Below are 24,151 nucleotides of genomic sequence, written 5' to 3' on the forward strand. Positions count from 1 at the left end.
CGAATTCTGTCGTTGTCTAACAGGAACGAAGCAGCCTAGCCAAGTTCCTGATCATATCTGTGGAAATCAAACTCCTGAAAAATCGTACGCTGCACACATGCATAGGTTTGCTTCTCTTGCTTCTTGCTATTAAAAAGCTGTTTTGGAACTTACATTTATGTGCTTCGTTCAGTTGTTGTTCTTAATTCTAAAGTTGGCTAAGTTTGGTGCATGCGCATTATTCTTGATTAGTCTCGTATTCTCGTTTGGCGCAATTCCAAAAATCGCTAGCGATGCAAATTGCGTCGAAGATACTCACTTAGGCTCACGACGAACACGGTTTACAGAATCCACTCCTGGTCTGAAAATTCCATCCACACCCATCCTAATACTGAAAGAAATCCAAAATAAATACGACATGTAGCAGTGGCAACCACAATTATGCACGCTCCATCCTCTACGCCAGAGAAACAAATTCGATAATAATAATAATAATAACTTTTTTATTTTTTTAGTTCCTTGTCAATCAAATCAAAATACAAAGCAGGCCCGCCTAAGCCGAAGGGCTTGTGACGCTGGAAGACGACGCTTCGACGCTATCGAAGATCCTATCATAACTCTAAATTCTCGGCACCTCACTCATTCTCCACAGCATTCGCGTATTTCGCATTTTTGTTTCATGTTTTTTTATTTTTTTATTTTTTCGCGTGCTCTGAAATTGCGTCAAGAAATCGACTGCACGACACTACACGAAATGTATCTGTAGAAAAGCATCCTCTCCATCTTTCTCTCGGAGACCACAGTTATCTCTTTCTGCGTCCCTTGAAGCCCAGCAGCAGAACAAAGCAATTTGCTTCTCCTGTTGCGATTACTCACGTTCATCTAGCATAACTTTCTTAAGAAAGTCGATTGAACTCCCTCTTTTACATCAGGTCGCCGCAAGTGTCCCGGCTAATGCTTTTTTTTTCATAAAACATATTGCCACAACGACTCCTTCACATCTGCTCTTTTACTCACACCGTATTATACGTCCTCACGTACTGAATATCCGCTGAAAGTCTTGAAAATATCCGCTTAAGAATAATGTGGAATGCTAATCTAGGTCTTACGACCCGATTTTATCGTGAAGTTCAATAGAGGCAGTAAGGCTTCATTTTCCAATCTTCGATGTGGAAACAAAAACAACGAGACAAGCTACATTTTCGAAGGTAACCCCCAATTTTCTTTTGACCGCCTGTGTGTATTGTGTGTATTTTGTTAATATGCGTCTCAACGCAATGCGACTGAATGATTTTATGCCGTATAGGTAACTTCTGTTTATCTTGAACCCGCGGTTATAGATGTATATCTTTTCTCTTTCTTTTTTTCAGAGTTGACTATGACCGGTCTGGGCTTCTCAGACGAGGAACAGACAATAGTTCGGCTGATGCTTTGTATGGCAGGGTGAGCAAGAAGTTAAACAATACTTCCTAACCGCTCACTAACATCTCCACTTTTGTTTTACTAATCAGTCAATATTTGCTGAAGCCTGGATGATGGAGCGTGTATTTAGTTATAATAATGTGACATCTATTGGAATGTTTAGCATGTACAGATGATTTTGTCCTCGCTGAGTGAAGTGAAACCAATACTACTTACGATTCTACGAACTGCATCATGAGCATGCAAGCGATGAGGACACCAAAGACGGCTTTCATGATTCTTTTGAACTGAAATGTAAGCATCAACATGAGCTTTTGAAGAACTTCAACAACGCAGGTGAGCGGGATTGAGGAGAAACACATCGAAAAAGTTATTGTCCACGAACCATATACACGGTATTTCAGCAACTACGTCAAGAATTTTAATAAGAAAAGCGCACAGCGGAAAAATATGCGACATTTATCGTTTGGGAACTTTTGCCACATACTGCAAGTAACTTTACCGAAGTTTAATTGAAAAATTTAAAAACAACAACTTTATTTAATGATTACAGTTGTTGCGGGAAAGTTAACTTCTTGAATTGAACCCTGAAATTCGTTACCAGGAGAACCATTGAAGAGGCAGCAGAAGGCGAAGGTCGTCGTCCTCCTAGCCCTCTTCGCCTCGCTTGTTTACGGGGAACTCAGCGCGGCCGAGAATTCCTGCATCTGGGAACAACTGTTTTCGCTACGTTTTTTTTTTTCTTAATTATTACGTTTTTAGGGATTACCGTTGCAATACGAATGCATTTTGAAGTAAAAGGGTTGGGGGTAAATCAAACATGGCGCTTTCTCTTTATGGCAAAAAAAAAGAAAAAGAAACCCTGACTAGACAGGTTTCGGAGTTCAATGCAGGTAATGAAATTTACTTAATTAAGATCTGATAAGGATGCTCGCAGTACTTGGTAAAAATCCAATACATGTAAATACCGTTGGTCGCGTATTTTTTCGCCAGCGCGCCTTTTCCATTAAATTTTTTTCACAGGCCTGGAATTGTTTGATGTGAGCCCCGTAGTCGTTGCCTAAAAGGACGTACGCAACCTTATCATCATCAACATTTGGCCGGTAACCTCCCAAGCAGCACAGTGTACTGAAAGTCGAGTGCAATAGGGGTGGACGGGTAGGTGGAAGGCCTTGAACACACTCGTGAAGCTAAAGAACGTTGATAAGACACATACCGTCCTTGGGCTAGCGTGAAGCTGTCAACAGCTTGTTTTAGTAGATAAGAAAGTGATCGCGGTAACGGTTTGGCACACACGATAAACCGATGGCCTTATTCCCTCAAAGTGGATAACATCGTGTTTTTTTATCTTTGAGTCAACAGCTTCCTTTATCGTATCATTTTCGTAGTGTGCTTCAGACCAGAAGCAGCACAATGTACAGGCGTCGCCACCCTTAACCGTAGCGCGGGAGCGCGTGGCCTGCTTGCATGCCAGCGCCGCCTTGCGTCGATGCTGGTGTGGAGGCTCTAAGACCATGGTACGCGAGCGCCTCCTCTCGATCGGTTGAGCTCAGGGTAATCGGCATGGTACGAATGGATCACCTGCTGTATAGTATCGCCTTACGCCCTCGCAAAACACGCACAATAACCGCGCGTGTCCGTTATCTACCACGCTTTATCTAAATGCCGGTTTGCGGAAGGGCGAGCTTGAGGGGCACAATATTCTGAAATAAGTTTGAGACATATGCGAACACTGTAGGCTCAGCCATGTTTGCTCTGAGTGTTCTGTTCACTATGATTTGTGTTAGCACAGTTTTTTTTGTTTTTGTTTCATGGTGCTGAGGAAAGATTAGGTAACGTGTTTGTGTGAATGCGAATACGCCAAAGAAACACTGATATTTTTGCACTTATACTGATTTCCTTATCGCTGAAGTGTCTGCAGATAGCTGCCGAGTAGGTGATCCGTGCGTGCTTGCCGTGCCCCTGTCGAGAGGGGGCGTTTGGGCACCAGGGCCCCAGAGTCTCCACCCCAGCACGCCCCATCATCGACACAAGACAGCGCTGGTATGCAAGCAGGCCACGCGCTCCCGCGCTACGGTTAAGGGTGGCGACGCCTGTACTGAACGTCGAGTGCAATAGGGGTGGACGGTATGTGTCTTACCAAAGTTCTTTAGCTACACGAGTCTGTTCAAAGCTTTCCACCTACCTGTCCACCCCTACTGCACTCGGCTTTCAGTACATTGTGCTGCTTTGGACTGCGACAGCCTGTTGCGCTTTCACATGCACTGTGTCTGGCTGTAATGGATGCCTGTATCTCGCTGCCATGTGAACGAATCATACCAGTAAGTCCATTTTAAAGCAGTTTTCTTTGCCCACACAATACTGGATCGCGATTGTGGATGCAGAATCTGCTAAGCAGAAGCCCGAATGCCCTTTTCATGGTGTGTACCCTTGCGATTCGTGTGTTGTTTCTTTTGGCCTGCTGGACACTGTGCTGCGATGCATACTAAGGTCAGATTTGGGTGAATTGGAATGGTATATGAGCTAAGCGGGCAATCGTGGAAGGCTAGTGTCGTTGCCCCATACGATAAGAAAACAGTCAGCGTAAGTGTCGGAACGGCCGAATACATAAATAAGAATCTGATGCCACTTTGGTGAGATTTTCGCTCTGGGAACCTGAGGAGCTCGAAGCCTCAAGGAGGTGAAACTTTGACATGTTAAGTATGTGAACACACTGAAAAAAAAAAAGTGAAAAAGAAAAAGCACTTCACGACACACTCACCGTGGATCGTCGAACAGGTAACCTCTGCAATATGCCTAAACATATTACATGGGTGTCCTTTTATACCGAACTCTTTGTATGATCACGTTGAACGGGTTCTACGCACTCTGTTGACCCCTGCACATGGTAGCAGGTAACAACATCTGTCACATCCCTCTATTTGTTTGTGAGCGTTGCAATCGCTTCGTCGAATTACTAATGACAGCTGTAGTATCTGTGTGTAGCCGTGCATGGGACACAAAGCAAGCACCCTCCATCGCATCAGTGTATAGGTCAAAGATCCACTGTAATGTTCCGCAGAGCTTCTCTGGATAAATCGGCGCTTATAGTCATATGATGCGTGGGTTTTTGTTTCCGTCTTCCACAGAGGTCACTTACCTTATTCGTGCAGCGGTTGATGCAGTGACACATACAGTGTAAAAAGGGCAATATATATATAAAGGGCAACACAACTGGGTGGACAGGATAGATTCAAAGTTGTTCCGTTGTCTTCCTTGTGTTTTACTGGCTTCTTGCGCTTCCTCGAACTCAAAGAAATGGGTTATTTTCCACGTATGCATCCCTGCAGAGCTTAGTACCACTTTATTCATCTGCATTATGATTGTTCGTAAATTGTCTACGCGCCTGAGCGCATGTGACCGCGTTTGATCAAATAGTTTTCATGTCATGACGTAACATTGACGACCCTACTGGAAATTTATTCCTGAGACCCCAGCGCCTGAGGTGCCCAGGTACTATGGGACGTTTGCGGCTACCCGAGGACCTTGTGTTACCCCAGCCTCCTCATAATACCTGCGTAACTCCAGGAACCCATTTTCAATAGGACTGGAGCGCAAGTAGGTCCTCAGACAGCACTGTCGTGCTTCTGTATAGTATTGTAGAGGAAGAAGACGTCCTGCGACACAGAGGCGCGAGACTTGACTGCGGTTCCTTCTTCTACGTTCGGCCTTTGACCAGTAAAGACGTTCTCTCCCCCTTACTGGCTCGTCCCTTCAAGTTGGTGACCCGGACAGAACACCACTACTCCTAGCTCTACAGCACCGGACATGGACCCGAGTGCTACGTCACAACGGCAGTCTGCCTCGGATCATGGCGACGCCTCCGCTTCTCCCATAGCCGCCATCTCCGCGCCCGGCAGACTACCAGACTTCTGGCCCAATAATGTCTGCCTTTGGTTTGCGCAAGCCGAGTCAGAGTTTGCACTCAAAGGTATTCGCTCCGAATCGACGAAGTACCACATGACCATACGGGCCCTTTCGGAGCGAGACATAAGCGAAGTTGCCGACATAGTGGCCAACCCACCGACCGATACTCCTTACCGATACCTCAAGCAGGAGCTGCTACAGCGACTCCAAGCAAGCACGACACAGCGCCTTCAGCGGCTGCTCTCAACAGAAGAGCTAGGCGACGACAAACCATCTCAGCTCCTGCGTCGATTGAAAGCGCTCCTTGCGGACAAGGCAAGCTCGTTCGACGAAGAATGCTTGCGGGAATTGTTCCTTCAACGCCTGCCGCGCTCCGCGCGCAGCCTGCTCACGGTGTCCCAGACCACGTCACTCACGGAGCTCGCAGCGTTGGCTGACCAACTCACGGAAGACATGTCTCCATCCGTGGCGGCTGTTCACTCGTCTCACATCCACCACGCCCAGCCCGACCTGGATTCTCGGCTACAGGCGTTGGAGAAGTCGCTTGAGAGCCTTCGTCTGGAGCTACGATCCGACCGGCCGCGCCGTCGTTCCCCCTCCCCACGGCGCATCGGCAGTCGACCGCAAGGCCGCACGGCCGCCTACCGTTCTCCGTCACCTCCACCGCCGGAATCGCTCCTTTGCTGGTATCACCTCAAATTCGGTGCAGCTGCCCGCCAATGTCGTCCCCCCTGCCAGTGGGCGGGAAACTGGTCAGCCGCCCGTTAGCGACGACGAACGGAACCCGCGCGGCGCAAAGTCGTCTGTTCTACATCACCGACAGACTTTCCGGGCTCCGCTTTCTTGTTGATACCGGAGCTCAAATCAGCGCCGTGCCCCCACTTCCTGGCGACCGTGCCAAGCGCTCCCCATGCCTCCTCCTACAAGCTGCAAATGGTTCACCCATTCCATCCTTCGGCGACCGCACCGTAACGGTAGACTTCGGTTTACATCGCAAGTTCAAATGGGCGTTTGTTGTCGCGAACGTGGTACGCCCCCTTCTCGGTGCCGACTTCTTGAATTACTTTCACCTCATCGTCGACGTTCGCAAGCGCCGTCTAATCGACGCGGTGACAATGGGTTCTATCACCGGAACTGCGGCCGACCCCTCTGCTGGCATCCATACTGCGATTGCTCCCATTCCCAGGAACAAGTTCGAAGCCATCCTCGCCCAGTACCCTGCGTTGACGATGCCGTGCAATATACGACTCCAACCCAAGCACAGCGTGACACACTGTATCGAGACTGACGGTCCACCTGTTTTCGCCCGACCTCGACGCCTTCCGCCGGATCGTCGCGCGGTAGCACAAAAAGAATTCGAAAGCATGCTTGAACTGGGGATCGTCAGACCGTCATCCAGTACATGGGCATCTCCACTACACATGGTCCCCAAGAAGACCGGGGACTGGCGGCCCTGTGGAGACTACAGGGCGCTTAACCGTGTTACAAGACCCGACCGGTATCCCGTCCCTCACATCCAGGATTTTACCTCAAATCTACACGGCGCCACGATTTTCTCCAAGCTTGACCTTATTAAGGCATATCATCAAATTCCCATGGACCCCGACAGCATCCCCAAGACAGCCATCACTACACCGTTTGGATTGTACGAATACGTCCGCATGCCCTTCGGCCTTCGGAACGCGGCACAAACGTTCCAGCGCTTCGTCGACTCCGTCCTTCGCGGTCTGCCATTTGCTTACGCATACATAGACGACCTACTTGTGGCATCCGCGAACCCCGAAGAGCATGAACGCCACCTCCACCAACTCTTCACTCGCCTTTCTGAATACGGCATAGTTGTCAACGCCGCGAAATCCCAGTTTGGAGTAGACCATTTAGAATTTCTTGGCCATCATGTCGATAAAGAGGGCGTACGACCTCTACCAGCCAAGGTCCAGGAAATCCAGGAATTTCCGCAGCCTCCCACCCTCCGCCGCCTCCGGGAGTTCCTGGGGCTCATCAATTTTTACCGCCGTTTCTTGCCCAGGTGCGCCACCCTCCTTCAACCGCTAACCGACATGCTGGCCCACCTGACAGACCCCAATGAGGATTTGATTTGGACACCCGACGCTGCAGTATACTGGGGCCCTGTGCAGTCCCTCAGTTTATTTTCGGGCCACCTCGAGCCTTTATGGGACTTTATGGGTAACACCCCAAGGGTTCCTAAGGTAACCCCAGAAAGTGCTGGATAAACCACATAATATTTTAGGCTAACCACATGGTTTGTTATGGTATGCCCCGGGATGTCTTAGGGTAACGGAGGACGTGTTGTGGTTACCCCAGTGTGTTGTGGGGGAGCCCTAGGGCGTCTTGGGGCAACGCTAGGACATCTTGTGGTAACCCTAGGGCGTCTTAGGGTAACCCTAAGAGACGTAGTCTCGCAATTTGTCCAGTTTTTGTAGAAGAAGTACACCTATTAAGTCAGGTTCTGTGTTCGCGATGAAGAAGTCTTGCGAAGTGATGGCGCCCCAATCGACACTGCCGTGGCGACACACTTAGCGCCGCAGCGGAGCTCTCGCACTGGCCCCCCGGTAGCCACAGGCTGGCATAGGAGGAGCCCATTGGGAGCGCGCCAAGTCTTTTCAGTCTTCCTATAATATCTCTATGGCGACAACGGAGTGACGTCACATTCGGGGGCGTGTTCCTCGCCATTTCGTAGCATTGCAAGTCCGCTGTTACTCCGCCTGCGCTGCGCGGGAGCCGTTGGATTGTCAGAGGCATGCTTACAGCCACATCGGAAGTTCTCAAGTTCGCGATGACTGCTTTCGCCACCATGTCTACAGGCGGGACACTACAGAGAAATGTCTGTAACGGTATAGCTGTAGGCTTAAGGTATGTAAACGTCTGTAGGGTAGGGTTGCCCGAAAGTAACGGACAATTCCATCAGATCCGAAACTGAGGCTCAAAGAAAGGTGGTTTTGGAAAAATTCTCACTAATAAAACACATAATCAACGATTTCGAACTGTAATAGAATAAACCCATTTCGAATTACGAACAATATTAAAATATTTCGGAACCACGCGGCGGGAGAGACGCCCCAAAGTTGTTAATGCGAAGCATATCTAATTTTTTTGCGTGACGCGACTTGCAACATGAAACATGCTCGAATAGAGAGAGGAGGTTCTTCGTAATCCGTGAATTAGAATTGGTGATCAGTTCTGTAAGTTCACCTAGAGGCCAGCTTCTCGCATACAGTTCCGGCACCGGCTGTTTCTCCATGTGCCCATTATTCCTCTATGATTGGCTCTTCCTCACCCAGTAACTGCACGCTTCTTCCCCACTCGCCCCTTTCAGCATTTTTCGTTGCTCGATGTATTCTTGCATTACGTTTTGAGTGATTGCGGAGAGCTTCTCGTTATATTTTTGAAGTGCAGAACAATGCAGAAAACATTCAACATTATTGTCTGCATCGTGTGCAGGTGAAACACGCGAGCATAGGTTCAAGGTGCGCAAGGGAGAAAGCGTTGCGTTGAAACCGAAACCGCCATAGGGACAGGCAGGTCATTCCATTCCGGTTGAATAGGGGACTCATTGCACTCCTAAGAAGGTAGCCGACATTCCATTCCCATTCCATTCCGGGCTCTCATAAGGCTGGAATGATACCGGAATCATTCCAACTCCGCAGTGGCAACTTCGCACGCGGTGTATGCCATATGCCCCTCATATTTACGTTGGAGAGAGACTAAATGAGGAGCATTACATGCACCTTTTCGATACTTTTGCGGGTGGTAATTGGACGGAAGGGCAATAATGCCAAATGAAGTGAATGAGAGAAACAGCCTATAAAAATCCGAATCATTATCAACTCCTAAAGTAGTAGTGTTTATTAAAGCAGTAATAGTAGTAGTATTTACTACAGTTGCAAAGGAAAGGAGAAAACTCCTCGTAAGCACCATGTGTTAAAGATGGAGCTGCTCTGACAGCAGGAAAAGACAGCAGGAAATGACGACGACGATGCTTGCCTAGCGAGACGACGTTCGGGACCAAGAGAACATTACGTGTGCTACGCGGCGGTGTCTGTATAGTTCATCATAGTGTCTGTCATGGAGGCTCAGTCTTGTACCGACATATTCGCCGAAACCACGTTCAAAGTAAGCAATTTTGAGCAGGGCGTCGAGCCGAAGAAAATACGGGTTTGGTTCGGGTTTGCGTTGCTTGGATTTCCTTCCGGTTAAATTCCGGCCGCGCCTAAAAACGAACCCGTTTATGTAACATAAAACCGTTTTTTTTTTTTTTTGAATTGCGTAGCTAATAGCTTACTGCTGTTGTCTGCATTGAAATATTTAGTGGCCAGGTACTTCCTCAAGCGAGAGTAAGGAGAAATGGATGAGCACTTGCAAATAGCACGTTGATGAATCGGTGTTGTCCTGCTACTCTGGTACCAAAATCGCTTTCTTTTCCGGTGGTGTACCCCTTACCGAAATACGGCACAGTGATACCGATGGTCGTTACTTCTGTAAAAAGTATGAAAATACTTCTAAGTAACAGAGTACTGCTACCATTACTAGAAGAAGGAACTCAATACTTTACCGGATACTTTTGTTGGAAATACAAAGATGATGCAACGTAGAAATCTCGTTTACGTGAGTACCCCATTTGTATAATAGCAAATTCGGACAGTTTTGCAGTAAAGACAGTTTTTCAGTAAAAAGACAACATATTGATCCTGTAGCTGGGACATTTTGCTAAACTTTTATCAATAGCTGTTTCTCAGTCTGTTCCTGCCATCCTAGCCGTGGTCCCTCCGGCGCTGGCAAAGGCCAATATAACAATGTCCTTAGTCCATGACTAACAAAACCTATCTGAAATTAACAATACCACAGTATAGGTGAGCCGTAGTTATTTCCTCCCTATTCCAAGAAAAAAAGTGGACATTGTGATTGGCATAATTCCCGTTTCGGAGCACGTGGGCGTGCCCACAGGTTTGGCGAGCCAGTGACAATGAATAAGAGTATGGAATATGGCCGGTGAAGAAACGGAGATCGCATTACCATACATTTGAAACAGCAGTACTTTTGCATACCGATTTAAGTTTCACAAATCGCACTCAGATACCGCAAAAAATATGGATTATTGTAACCGCGTTACGTACAACACTGTTTTTTCCCACTCACTATGCCAGCAAGATACACTTAAGAAAGCGAAATAAGATTGGCAGCACTCTACTTAGACGACGGTACTGCGTCGCCACACAGCAATCGCAGTGTGTGAATCGATCTGAAACCGTACTGAGGCGTGTCAAAAATGAGTCTACCAGCCTTGCTCTGTCCGAGGTCAGAGCAGTTTACCAGTTAATCCACAACACAAAAGCCATGTGTCACGACACAGTTGCTCTACCAGTAAGCAGGAGTAAATTTATTTTTCAAACAACAACCAATCATGCAGGCACCGTTCTGCGTATGCTCCTCCACTTCGCATGTTTATGACTTCTTTAAATTATTCTGCTCACGTGTAAAGCGAAGTGTTGGACGCCTGCTTAATCACATTCTTCCTATAGAGCTACACAACTGGCCCAGTCCCTTCCTGCTTCATTTGGTGGACGATGGCAGGCCACTCACCTTCCAAAAATAGAGCAGTTGCTAGCAGAGGAAGGCCGCGAAGTTTGATTGGAAACCGAGCGTCTGACAAGCGTCTGCGTGGCGCCTCCTCTCTGGAGAGAAGACGCCGCAGCGCGTGCGTCGGGCACTAGCCAAGGCACTCACAAAGTCAACAGCCCTTCAGCGTGTTAACATAAGCCGCTGAAAGCATATTATATATGTACTCGTTTGACTGCTCGATGAAAATTGGCGAAATTCATGATATGGAGACCACTGTGTCCTCGCTCGGGTACTGCTGCACTTGAATTATTATGCTGACTTCTTTTATGTCCGAACCGGTGACCGCTATGATTTTTTCCGGTTCTTCTCCGGTTCGGGCTCAACAGTATCATGAAAATTTCGGTTCGGGTGCGGTTCCGGCAAAAATAACGGTTCGGGTACGGTTTTTGGTTCGGGGTCGGTTGGACACCCTGATTTCGAGCACACGGTTTTCAATGGTACAGCTCTGGTCAACCTTAATAATAACACTGGAAAATATTCGGTCTCATTTCCTAGTGCGATAACAGCCATCCGTTGGGACACTGGGGGAATGTTAAGTGAACAAAAATTCATGCGTTAAACTAATAATTTTTTTCAGTCGTGGTCCCAAGGGTTGCTGTAATCGCGCTCGGGAATGAGACTATATTTTTTTCCAGTGTTATTATGAAGGTTGCCGGAGCTGTACATTTACAGAAGCAATACTGCTCTTACTCGTACCTTGCACTTTCATAGGGTTTGGGCGCTTCACTCTCGAAGACCAAGTTAAAGATAATTGTTGTGCTGACCATCAGCCTCGCCGCTTGGCTGGGGACGTCCACCGTGAACCATGTGGCGACGTTTGGACGACTTAACTTCCTTTCATCTTTTTCGGCGCCGCGACCTGTGATCAAAGCATATGCAATCAACACCAGTACGTGCAGAATACCAGACTTTGATCCTTTCGACTCATCGGTGAAGAGCTTCTACGAAAGGATGCAGTACTATAATTGCACGGGCACGACTTCCTTCATTGAACAACGAAGAAACATCCTCCTCGTTGACGTCGCCATACTACACACATTCTACAATACCAGTGCAAAGGAGGTCTCCTGCGTTTATAGGAACTTCGTGAGGGATGAATCCCTGAACGACACAGACAACCTGGTCATGTATAGCAACGCTAGCGTACTGATGTTCGGCGTGCCCATAGAATTCGAACAGATCAGGGTCGATTGTAAACTCAGAGGAAACACGTCTTACACAGATTATTTCTTAATTCCGCTCGTGAAAACACAAGTCGAGAGGCGTTGCAGCGAACGAGAATTACGAAAGGAAAACTTAGACATTGAGCGCATGAATATTGTCTTCATGGGCGTGGACAGTGTGTCGCGACTGAACTTCATACGCCATTTGGTATTGACCAGGGAATACCTCTTCAGAAACTTCCAGCCAGTGGAGTTGTTCGGCTTTACAAAAGTGGGCGACAACTCCTTTCCAAACCAATGTGCAATGCTCTCGGGTACGATCTTCTCTGACACATCAGACGTCTGCAAGAAAGGTGTCTTCGACAACGAAAGCTGGGTGTGGAACGATTACTCCAACCTCGGCTACAGGACGATGCACTTCGAAGAGAATCCACTAGGTGGAATATTCAACATTTACTGCAACGGATTTCGCAAGCAGCCAACGGACTACTATCTACGCCCTCTTATGCTGGGTATCGCCAGGGCAGAAAATCCGCCTCATGACTGGCCATGCTACCGAACGCGAGTTGAAACGGAGATGTACTTGGACTATTATACATCATTGCTAGCTCTATTGGGGGACAGGCCAACGTTCGCTTACTTCTGGATGACGGCTCTTCCACATGACGGTTTCAACAACCCAGGTTACATTGACGTCCCGCTTCGTCGAGCCTTTGAGACCCTCACGAAGACTGGAGTCATGAGCCGGTCGCTGGTTATCCTGCTCGCCGATCATGGTATGCGTTTTGGCGATGTTCGTCTCACCTTTATGGGACGGTATGAAGACCGGTTGCCTTTCAGTCTCTTACTGTTTCCACCGGCTTTCCAGCAGAAGTACCCCAGTATAATGGCCAACCTTCGCGTAAACCAGCACAGGTTGACGACCGCTTTTGATATTCACGCCACCCTGGTGGAACTGACGCAGTTTCCGCGTTCTCTGTCGCGCAACGAATTTGCCACGGAGCGTGGCTTGAGCCTGCTGCACCAAATTCCTGAGAACAGAACATGTGCGGACGCCTCTATAGACCAGTATTATTGCTGCTGCGATGAGTTTCAAGAAGATGACGCGGCAGTGAAATCGCGTCTGGCGATAGCAAAATTCATCGTGTCCACGACCAACAAGTGGCTGTTCGAAAGTGCTCCTGGAATGTGCAAGCGGCATACGTTGAAAAGGGTCTTCAGCATTCGAAAAGATCAGTCCAGTGGAGGAAGGAACGCGACGTATTACAGAGGTACGATCGCGACGAAGCCCGCGAACGCGATTCTTGAAGGTTCTGTGGCTGTAACGGACAAAGGAACCATGACCTTAGAGAAGCTAGCACGGTTAAATAAGTATGGCAACCAGTCACACTGCTTGAAAGGAACAACTATGGAGAAATACTGTCTATGCCGCGATGTGTGAATGTTGTGTGATGGGAAATATTCTCTTCTCTGAAAAAAAATAAATAGATGCATAAAAAAGACGGTTGTTACTCGTTTTATGGTCGATAAAAGTAGATGCTCTGGACTTGATGATTGTCAATATATCTATTATCTCCTTAAAGGACTCCCATCGCTTTCCTCGAATTTGGTTTCCTTAGAATTGGAACAATGCTCTTGGTTCCTAAGGTATAGTCAAGCGGTGTCGTTGGTGATGCTGACTAAGACGAGCCATTCAGCGAAACGTACGTAAACAAAAGTCCACCACAAGGCTGTACTCACAGACAGTTAGTTAGATAGAATAGCCCTACAATAAAGAACCGCCCTCCGCCTCCCGTTCTTTCCACTCGTGCAGACTTCCGATAGGACTGGTCACGCAAATAACTGCCGGATCATGAATTATGTACATATTTCCATGGCATGCACTGGCATATATCAGAAATCAGGATTGCATGCACATTACTGGCCAGTGGACACTTTTTACAAGGTGTGTGTTCTTAGTTTATTCTGTACACGTTCTGCGTGTTGTGTGTATGCACTTGATGTAGACAATGCAAGTCCGTGTTAAGAGAGAATTGAGGTGCCCCCCCTTTTTTTTGTCTGCAGTGTGCTCTGCAATGAAGAAAATGAGCCCCTGCAGTAGAACGACGGGGTCGTCGTGGACCCTGCAGTCAAACCTTGCGTGTAACATCGTGGTACCATTGTTATTTGCCATAGTCGGCAACGCAGTGTCAACAACACAATGACAACAGTTGAATCATTCTGACCACATACGTGCACAACTTTGCACAAAATATGGCACGTGAAGAAGAATGGACAAGGCCACACGGAAGTCTATTCCATTCTTTTATTCAACTGTTTTAGGGAAAAAACTAGTGAAAAGCGGATATATGAAAACGATGGAGTTCATCCTCACAACCACGATCTACACATTCTGAAGTGTAGCTCAGTGAAAAAACATAATGCCATTGAAGTACGCCTGTTAGTCCGTGATATATCTGATAAAGTTTTAACGGAATTGCTTCCTATGACATTTGAGTGAAGGTCATCTTAGCATGGGTCTCAGATGTGTTGGTCTAACTTGAGGAGAGCTATTATTACAGACAAATCTAGCCGCTTGGTTTTGCATTTTTTGCTAGTACGTCTACGTGTCCCAGTACAGGAACCAGGACAATGTAAAATAATTTGTTGTGCCTAGCTGGAATTTACGCAGTATATTGTTTCTATTTCTCTCTTTCTTTTTTTTTTCTCTTCATCACCACCGCCCCCTCTTAGATGTAGCTGAAACTATGTCTCCGTTCATCTATCAAGCGCCGCTAGCGCCGCTCTGCCGGAGCTGCGGCTCATGAAACTTCGTTCATGGAAAGGTAACGGTAATGGTAACGGAAACAGAAACGGTTACCGAAATTTTCCGAAAAATTACCGAAATTTGAGGTGGTAACGATGATGAGAACGCATATCACGGTCCTCCATTACCGGAAACAGAAACGGAAATGAAAATTATCGTCCGGTATTGAATTCGGGTAATGGCTATTCCTGTCGCGCGATGGCATTTGAGTGACTTTTCATAGTATTTTTGTATCTAGATGACTCCATTCTCAGTAATGTTCTAAATGCTACACGAGAGCGTGCAAACAAAACACAACATTGGAACGTCGGGGTGCGTCCCACGCTTAGCTACTCGTCCCTGTCCTCCTAACTCCATGATATCAATAGATGTGACTTCCACGGCATAGAGTCCATGCACTCTACTCCAACCTAGCGCGAGGATGAAAGCCTATGTTATTTATTTATTCATTTTTTAATTTTTTTTTTACCGTGGCTATGGCAGTATTGTTTACTGCTGTGAGAGTCTGTCTTGCGAATGCGACATTGGATGAAGGTCACGCTCACGTTGAGTCGCAAGACTCAGAGTGACTGAAGGCAGAAGACTCACCGAAGACGTGTTCCTAAACTTTAAAAAAAAAAAATCCTGCAGGTTGTGCACATCCCAAGAACGACGTCAGTCACTCTCTCAGTTGTTTTTATTTCTTATATTTATTTAATATGTTTGTTCTTCTTTTTCTTTTCTGCTTATTGTACTTTGTCCCATACTGTGACAGTACATCGTTATATTGAATACCTTGTTCTGATGTTGTCGCCACATATGATATGATATTCAGATTGTTTCCGGGAGGCCCCACCTCTAGCTATGCTACGGGGCCCCCACTGTGTACTATGTATTGCAAATACTACTAATAAAATTGAAAAATTGAAATTTAAATTGACGTGACATTACTTGTGTAGTATGTACGCGTCACACCAAAGGCAGCACTTGGGGAAAACAGGGTGCTGACAGAGCCAGACGGGCTGTCCTCCCGCAGCTCTGTAAAGCCGTTCCATTACCGGAAACAGTAACGCAAACATAACTGAAATGAAATTGAGAAGCTTGTAACAGAAATGGATGACGGAAAACAAAATATAGTAGTAACGAAAATGGAAGCGGTAACGAAAATACGTCCGTTACCCTTCCCTGACTGCGTTATTATTATGTGCACTTCCATGTACTAACATGTACTTCCACATGTATGTGAAGTCCCTTAGACGTTCAAAAGTCCAAAAGTGTGTGTGTGAAGGGACCAATCAGTAGGCTTCGTGTGGACCGGCTTAGAAGTCAGTAGATTTAGAATGGACCAATCAACATGAAGTGGGTGGAGGCAGTAAATAGGTAAGTTTGAACATCTGAGATAAAGCCGCAGCGGGGCCGCTGTCATCTTGCGGGCGCTACTGAAGGCTATGTTCAGCGGGCCAATCGGTGGGCTTAGAACGGGCAAATCGGTAGGCTTAAATTGGGGACGGCCAATCAGAGGGCTTACAAAGTCTGGGAGAGTGATCAGTAGGCCTAGAATGGACCAATCAGCGGAGCCGGTTAATTAGCATAAAGGGGCGGAGCTGTGCTCAGCGATACGCATGCACCAATCAGCGTGAAGTGGGCGGAGCCGAGTAATTAGCATAAAGGGCCGGAGCTACAGTCAACCAATCAATGATCAGTAGGCTAAGCACGGGCCATTCTGCATGAACTGGGTGGAGCCAAGCCAATTAATTAGCATAAAGGAGCGGAGCTACGATCAGCCAATCAAAGATCAGTAGGCTTAGCATGGGCCAATCAACGTGAAGTGGGCGGAGCTAATGACGGCCAATCAGATGGCTTTGGAATTGGCTTGTGTTGGCTTAGAACTGTATTGTGTTGGATTAGCAGTGGATTTTGGCTTACAATTGGATTGGAATTGGCTTGGAATTGGATTAGAGAAAACTCTTGGCTATAGGACTCATTTCTATACTACTTACACTGCAGTCACAGCTTGCCATCCTTTGCTGCCGCCCCTTCAACTTGTCGACCAATCTCGGCCCTTGGGACACCGCGGCCCAAACCAGGGCGGCCTTACGTCATGTGGTTGACCTGTTTCAGGCGACAGGCCTAAAGGACTCATTATGACCCCAGCAGTGCTCTCGGACATTCCCACCATCGCGATCACGTTCAGCGTCACCATCGCCGCTCCGATCATTCCTGTCATTTCTTACCGTCATCACTCATCATTGTCACAGCTCATATTAGACCCCCTAGCTACGGGGTAGCGTTCCACTCTTAGAGTAGAAAACCTCCCCACTTCATCATCAAAATATATATGTTGTTGTATGTATTCGTCCTTTGTATGTTGTTCCAGCCTCAGAAAATCAGTTCTCTCGTGTTCGACTGTGCAAGATCCCTGCTGCAAGGGGTGGCAGAGGGAGGGAGATGCATTCCGGCACGCTATCTTCCTGTAAGACATTCCTTCGTCTGATAGGAATACTTAGTTGTTATGTGCAAAGTGAACATTTTGGTCACGTGGAAAACTTTTGAGTAATCTTTCGTGTAACTGCTGTGTGGCATGCATCATCTTCTCCAACACACCATTTCCTTTCGACTCATTGCGCAAAAAACAAAACAAAAAAACTGCAAGATTGAAAGTGGTTATGGCAAGTTTTATTGATGGGAAGTGATGGCATGTGAAGGCCGATGCAGTAGGTGCCTCATTTGCCGCTAAATTGACTGCCAGGAGATTGTTGGCCAAGCTTGGAACCAACCTGTAAAAATGAAAATTGACTTTACGAGGCTATATAGTCAAGCTATTCGTTACTAGTTAATGTTGGTCTTGTTCATTCTGTGACCGGCGCCGGCGATGGATTAGATAAGACGCAAACGAGGTGTTCGTGATGGAAAAAAGAAAGACTAGGTATAGTTGGACAAGGTGCATCCGTGAAATACGGGCTTCTGCCTTTCATTGCACTTCGTATAGGCCAACACCTGCAGTATTACAGATGCCTTATAGTAGAATTCAAAAGTAGTCAAAAGGCATGATAGCACCGTAGTGTAAAATTACAGTGATAGTCCTGGAATTCCAAATGAAGTGTACGAAGCACAAGAAAATCACTTGGTGGAACTGGTTTGCGTGTGTGACCCTCTGCTTTGCTGCAGCGTAATGTTTGCTCATTGCAAACTGTAGCCCTGAACGCGTTATCTGTTTTGCAGTGTTGGAAAGAAATTGCAAGGTATAGTCTTAAATAGGCCAGCGTTGGGAGCTTCTATACGTGATAGACAAAAAGAAGAAAAAGAAAGAGAGAAAAACGAGAGAAAAGAGAAGAAAGAGAGCACCTTGATGCACTTCATTTGCAACGCAACTATTCGACAGAATACAGTAACAATTGTCTAAGAATAGCATATACAGAACATCACACAGTTCGAGACACTGCAAACTGTTGCGATTTCATGTGCGAATGAAATACTTTTGCGACTCAAAATGGACAGGTGTTGACGCAGTTACATGTCTTTTTTAAAGAATTTCCAAAACAATATTCAAATATCTGTAACGCTAGACATAATACCTGGACGTTTGTACAGTCTACATAATTGCGATTAGTTTCTTGATACGCAACTTTGCACGGTCCTGAATTTCGAAATGAAGATTGTTGATACTGTAACCGGTATTTGTACTGTATTGTCCATAATTGATGTTCAAATAAGGTTAGTAATAATAATTTGGGGTTTACGTTGCGAGACAACTGAGATCATAAGCGACACCGCAGCGGTCGGCCTGTGGATTGCTTTTGCCCATCCGAGGGTTCTTTAATGTGGGATGAAAGCTCACCGCACGGCACCCAGTATTTCACGTCCCTCTCGGAGCACGGCGTGCTTAAGCAACTTGTACCCTGCCACCAAGTTGTTGGTGTCCTCGGCCGGGTTCGAACACGCAATCTCGGGATCAGAAGGCGAACACTCTGCCGACTGAGACACCGAGGCCGGCAAATAAGCTTAGTAAGTTGATAAAACAGTTCATGCACGTGAGGGTATCCCTGTAGTTGTAGTTAGCATAACATTGCCACGTCCACATGGGCGTTATCCGAGCGTAATAATTGCAAACCTTTCGTTCTCGACGCCTTGGTCACGCCTTGGTCACGCCTTGGTCGACGCCTTACATTTGCAATGTAAAGTGGTCTTCATCGCTGAAGTTGGCACTCGTAACATACCATCCATCCGGAGATTCATCTCGATGCAATAATTACTCGGAAATGAAGCCAACAACGATTTAAAGAAATTTCAGAGGATCTGAGAGTATGAATCCTGTTGTTGTCTAACAGGAACGAGGCAGCAACCATGCCTAGCCAAGTTGCTGATCATATCTGTGGAAATCAAACTCCAGAAAAATCGTACGCTGCACACATGCATGGGTTTTCTTTGTTTACTTCTTGCTATATATAAAAAAAGAAAACTGTTTTGAAACTCACATTTATATGCTTCGTTCTGTACTTGTTGTTAATTGTAAAGTTGGTTAAGCCTTGGTGCTGCGCATTATTGTTAATTAGTCTCGTATTCCCGCTTTGCGCAATTCCACGAATCGCTAGCGATGCAAGTTGCGTCGAAGATACTCACTTAGGCTCACGATGAACACGGTTTACAGAATCCACTCCATGCATCGGTCCGTCCGAACCCATCCTAATAGCGAAAGAAATCCAAAATAAATAGGACTTGTAGCAATGGGAACCACAATTATGCATGCTCCATCCCCTACGCCACGCAAACAGATTCGATTAGCGTAGATCCTACCATAATTCTAAATGCTCGGCACCTCATTCATTGTGTACAGCGTTTGCTTATTTCGCTTTTTTTTTTTTTCGCGTGCTCTGAAATTGCGTCAAGAAATCGATTGCATGACACTACGCGTAATGTACCTGTAGAAAAGCATCCTCCCCGTCTTTTTCTCGGACACCACAGTTATCTCTTTCTGCGTCCCTTGAAGCCCAGCAGAACAAAGCAATTTGCTTCTCCTGTTGCGATTACTCACGTTCATCTAGCATAGCTTCCTTAAGAAAGTCGATTGAACACCCTCTTTTACATCAGGTCGCCGCAAGATGTCCCGGATAATGCTTTTTTTTTTTTTTTTGTTTCATAAAACGTATTACCACAAAGACGCTTCACATCCGCTCGTTTACTCACACCGTATTATACGTCCTCACGTACTGAATATCCGCTGAAAATTTTGAAAATGTCCGCTTAAGACTAATGTGGCATGCTACTCTAAGTCTTACGACCCGACTTTATCGTGAAGTTCAATAGAGCCAGTAAGGCTTCATTTTCCAATCTTCGAGGTGGAAACAAAAAAAAACATCGAGAGAAGCTACATTTTCGAAGGTAACCCCCTATTATTCTTTTGAATGCCTGTGAGCGTATTTTGTTAATATGCATCTCAACGCAATGCGACTGAATGATTTTATGCCGTATAGGTAATTTCTGTTTATCTTGAACCCGCGGTTATCGATGCATATATTTTCTTTTCTTTTTTTCAGAGTTGACTGTGACCGGTCTGCGCTGCTCAGACGAGGAACAGACAATCGTTCGGATGATACTTTGTATGGCAGGGTGAGCAATAATGTAAACAGTACTTCCAGACACCTTATGAACATCTCGACTTTTTCTTTTACCGATCAGTCAAAACTTCTTTAAGACTGGATGATGGAGCGTGTATTTAGTTATAATAATGTGACATCTCTTGGAATGTTTAGCATGTACAGGTGATTTTGTCCTCGCTGAGTGAAGTGAAACGAATATCACTGACGATTCTAGGAACTGCATCATGAGCATGCAAGCGATGAGGACACCAAAGACGGCATTCATGATTCTTTTGAACTGAAATGTAATCATCCACATGAGCTTTTGAAGAACGTCAAAAACGTAGGTGAGCGGGATTGAAGAGAAACACAACGAAAAAGTTATTGTCCACGAACCATATACACGCTATTTATCTGTGGGGAACTTTTGTCACATACTGCAAGTAACTTTACCAAAGTATAATTGAAAAATTTAAGAACAAGAACAGCTTTATTATTGATTACGATGACTGAGGGAAATTTAACTTCTTGAATTGAACCCTGAAATTTGTTAGCAGGAGAAGCATTGAAAAGGCATGGGCAGGAATGGGCAGGCAAGCAGGGATTGGAACCAGAACTGATACCGAAAAAAAAAGTTATTCTCTGACGAACCCGAACCGAACCAGAACAGTTTTTTTGCTTGTCTTGAACGAAACCGGAACTGAACCAAAGAAAATCATACGGTTACCGGTTTGGGAAACGATTCAGAGGTTCATGTAGCAAAATTACTGCCCATGAACCGGTTAAACCGGGACCGAAAAAGTAACGGTTCCAATCCCTGTAAAAGTCCCGTCGATTTTCTTGTCTGTATGCGCGGGGTGTTCTCCCTGAGCCGAACCGAACCAGTATACCCGAACCGGTTCAAGCTGATAATTTCGGTTCAGCGGAGCTAAACCCGAACCGAACCAATACGCCTGAACTCGAACCCGAACCGGACCGAAAAAAATACCGGTTCCGATCCCTGAATTCAGAAGGGGAAGGCTCTTGTCCTCCTCGCCTTCTTCCTTTAGCTTGTTTACAGGGAACTGAGCGCCGCCGAGAATTCCCGCATCCGGGAACGACGGTTTTCGATACTTTTTTTTTAATTATTACGCTTTTAAGTATTACCGTTGCAATAGGAATGCATTTTGTAGTAAAGTTGGTAAATCAAACATGGCGCTTTCTCTTTATGACAAAAAAAAAAAAAAGAACGTCACGCTGACTAGGCAGGTTTCGGAGTTTAATGCAGGCAATTAAATTTACTTAATTGTAATGTGATCAGGTTGCTTGCAGGACGTGGTAAAAATCCAATACATGTAAAATACTGTTGTTCGTGTATTTTTTTCGCAGCCCGCCTTTCTCATTAAAATTTTTTACAGGTCTGGAATGGTTTGATGTGAGTCCGGTAGTAGTTGCCTAAAAAGATATGCGCAAGCGCAACCATATCATAATCCATGTCGCTATAACTTAGTGTGAAGCAGTCAACAGCGAGTTTCAGTAGATAAGAAAGTGCTCGCGGTAACGGTTTGGCACACACGATAAACCGATAGCCTGATTCCCTTAAAGTGGATAACACCGTGTTGCTTATCTATGATTCGACAGCTCCCTTTATCGTATCATTTTCGTAGTGCGCTCCAGATGTACTGCGACAGCCTGTTGCGCTTTTACATGCACTGTGTCTCGCTGTAATGGATTGCTTCAACATGCCATGTGAACTAATCATACCAATAAGTCCACTTTAAAGCAGTTTCCTTTGCCAACACGGTACTGGTTCGACGATTGTGGATACTGAATCTCCTAAGTAGAAACACCCTGAGACCCCGAGTGCCCTTTTCATGGTATGTACCCTTGCGATTCGTGTGTTGTTTCTGTTGGGCTGGTGGACACTGCGCTGCGATGCACGCTTAGATCCGATTTTGGTGAATTGGAATGGTATCTGAGCTAAGAGGGCAATCGTCGGAGTCTGTTGTCGTTGCTTTATGATAAGAAAACGGTTAGCATAAGTGCCGGAATAACGGCCGAATACATAAATAAGAATCTCGCGCCACTTTGGTGAGATTTTCGCTCGGGGAACCTGAGGAGCCCGAAGCGTCAGGGAGGTGAAACTTTGCCATGTTAAGGATGTGAACACACTAAAAAAAAAAAAAAAGTAAGACACACCCACAGTGGATCGTCGAACAGGTAACCTCTGCAACATGCCTAAACATGTTACATGGGTGTGCTTTTATACTGAACTCTTTGTATGACCACATTGAACAGGTTCAACGCACTCCGTTGCCCACTGCACATGTTAGCAGGTAACAACATCTGTCACATCCCCCCATTTGTTTCTGAGCGTTGTAATTGCTTCGTCGAATTAGTAATGACAGCTGTAGTATCTATGTATAGCCGTACGTGCATAGGACACAAAGCAGGCCCCCTCCATCGCATAAGTGTATAGGTCAAAGATCGGCTGTAATGTTCCGCAGAGTTTCTCTGAATAAATCGGCAATTATGGTCATGTGACGTGTGGGTTTTTGTTTCCGTCTTTCACAGAGGCCACTTACGTTATTTGTGCACGGTTGATGCAGTGACACTTAGGCGGCAACCGCGTGGAGCAACTTTTGCCAACTGAATCGGGCCAACGGAGCGCCAACTCAGCGTGAACGGAACGGTATCGAAGCTATGCAACCGCATGTAGCAGAATGTCCACGTTGAGGTTGTCATGGTGAAGCGTCGGCCGAGCGTTTACCAGCGCTTGTTGTAGTAAACAGCTGTACGCATTGTTTAGTAACATAACATAGCGGTTCTTGAAAAAGTACGTGCTAATTACATCTAGAAATCAGGTGTTTACAATAAATTGTGAGATACGAAGAGAATGTTGGCTTATGACTGTTTCTATAGCAAAGCTCACTAAAGGAATATCAGAGTGCATTTTTGTTACCGTTATCTCCTCACACATTTCCGATTAGCCATGCGCCATGAATAATATTTTGATGTTTCATTAAGTCAACCTTCGCCTTACACACCTTTGCACCCTCCTGCCAAAGGATATATTTTAAGTTGATGTCCTTATACTGAACAAGTTTGACGTTCCAAAGAGGTGGCCTCCTTGAAACCTCCGATATTAATATATCCACGTCGAAGCCCGCGCGACGGGCCATCTGCGTGTCCTTCTAGGAGGCAGGGCGAAGAGACCAAAGCCCGAAAGAAAGAAGAAGGCATGGTCACAGGTGACTGTCACGTGCTTGTGGCATTTCCTGTGAAGCGTGTTTTCATTGGCGCACACGGTTCCGTCGGGTAGTGTCACTTCCTCTCCTCAGACTAAATATCTATCTTTGGCAGAAACCGGCTCATCGGTCCGTCGTGTATTGTTCGCTTAGTAGGTCACCGTTCTTTTCAAGTTCTGCTGCCATTCAGTTGGCGAAAGTGCTCTATGCGGTTGCCGCCATACAGTGTAAAAAGGGCTATTTGCTTTAGTTTGAGAAAGCACGCAGGGAAGTAAACACAACGGGGTGGACAGGATAGATACAACGTTGTTCCGTTCTCTTCCTTGTGTTTTACCGTCATCTTGCTCTTCCTCAAACCCAAAGAAATGGGTTATTTTCCACGTATGCATCCTTGCAGCTTTCTTAGTACCACGTTATTCATCTGCATTATGATTGTTCGTAAATTGTCTTAAT

General features: G+C 46.0%; 2 protein-coding genes across 2 annotated transcripts; both read left to right on the forward strand.

Moving 5' to 3' along the window:
- Window positions 1-5,208: 5,208 nt before the first annotated feature.
- Window positions 5,209-6,075, forward strand: LOC135385056 (uncharacterized). The gene has a single exon (XM_064614232.1). The coding sequence runs from the start codon at window positions 5,209-5,211 to the stop codon at window positions 6,073-6,075; it is 867 nt and encodes a 288-aa protein (XP_064470302.1).
- A 3,262-nt stretch (window positions 6,076-9,337) lies between these two features.
- On the forward strand, window positions 9,338-13,551 carry LOC135385057 (uncharacterized). The gene is made up of 2 exons (XM_064614233.1): window positions 9,338-9,441; window positions 11,659-13,551. Exons 1-2 carry the CDS (start codon window positions 9,394-9,396, stop codon window positions 13,549-13,551), a joined length of 1,941 nt encoding a protein of 646 aa, XP_064470303.1. The 5' UTR covers window positions 9,338-9,393.
- Window positions 13,552-24,151: the final 10,600 nt, after the last annotated feature.

Source organism: Ornithodoros turicata, chromosome 2 (assembly GCF_037126465.1).
Source record: "Ornithodoros turicata isolate Travis chromosome 2, ASM3712646v1, whole genome shotgun sequence".
Classification (NCBI taxonomy): Eukaryota; Metazoa; Arthropoda; class Arachnida; order Ixodida; family Argasidae; genus Ornithodoros; species Ornithodoros turicata.

What these genes read in the sequence shown, in the direction of transcription:
- LOC135385057 (XM_064614233.1), top strand. Translation starts at nt 9,394, where the DNA reads ATGGAGGCTCAGTCTTGTACCGACATATTCGCCGAAACCACGTTCAAA. An exon ending in TCGCCGAAACCACGTTCAAA is followed by an intron (nt 9,442 to 11,658) that starts GTAAGCAATTTT and finishes GCACTTTCATAG; the next exon opens with GGTTTGGGCGCTTCACTCTC.
- LOC135385056 (XM_064614232.1), top strand. Translation starts at nt 5,209, where the DNA reads ATGGACCCGAGTGCTACGTCACAACGGCAGTCTGCCTCGGATCATGGC.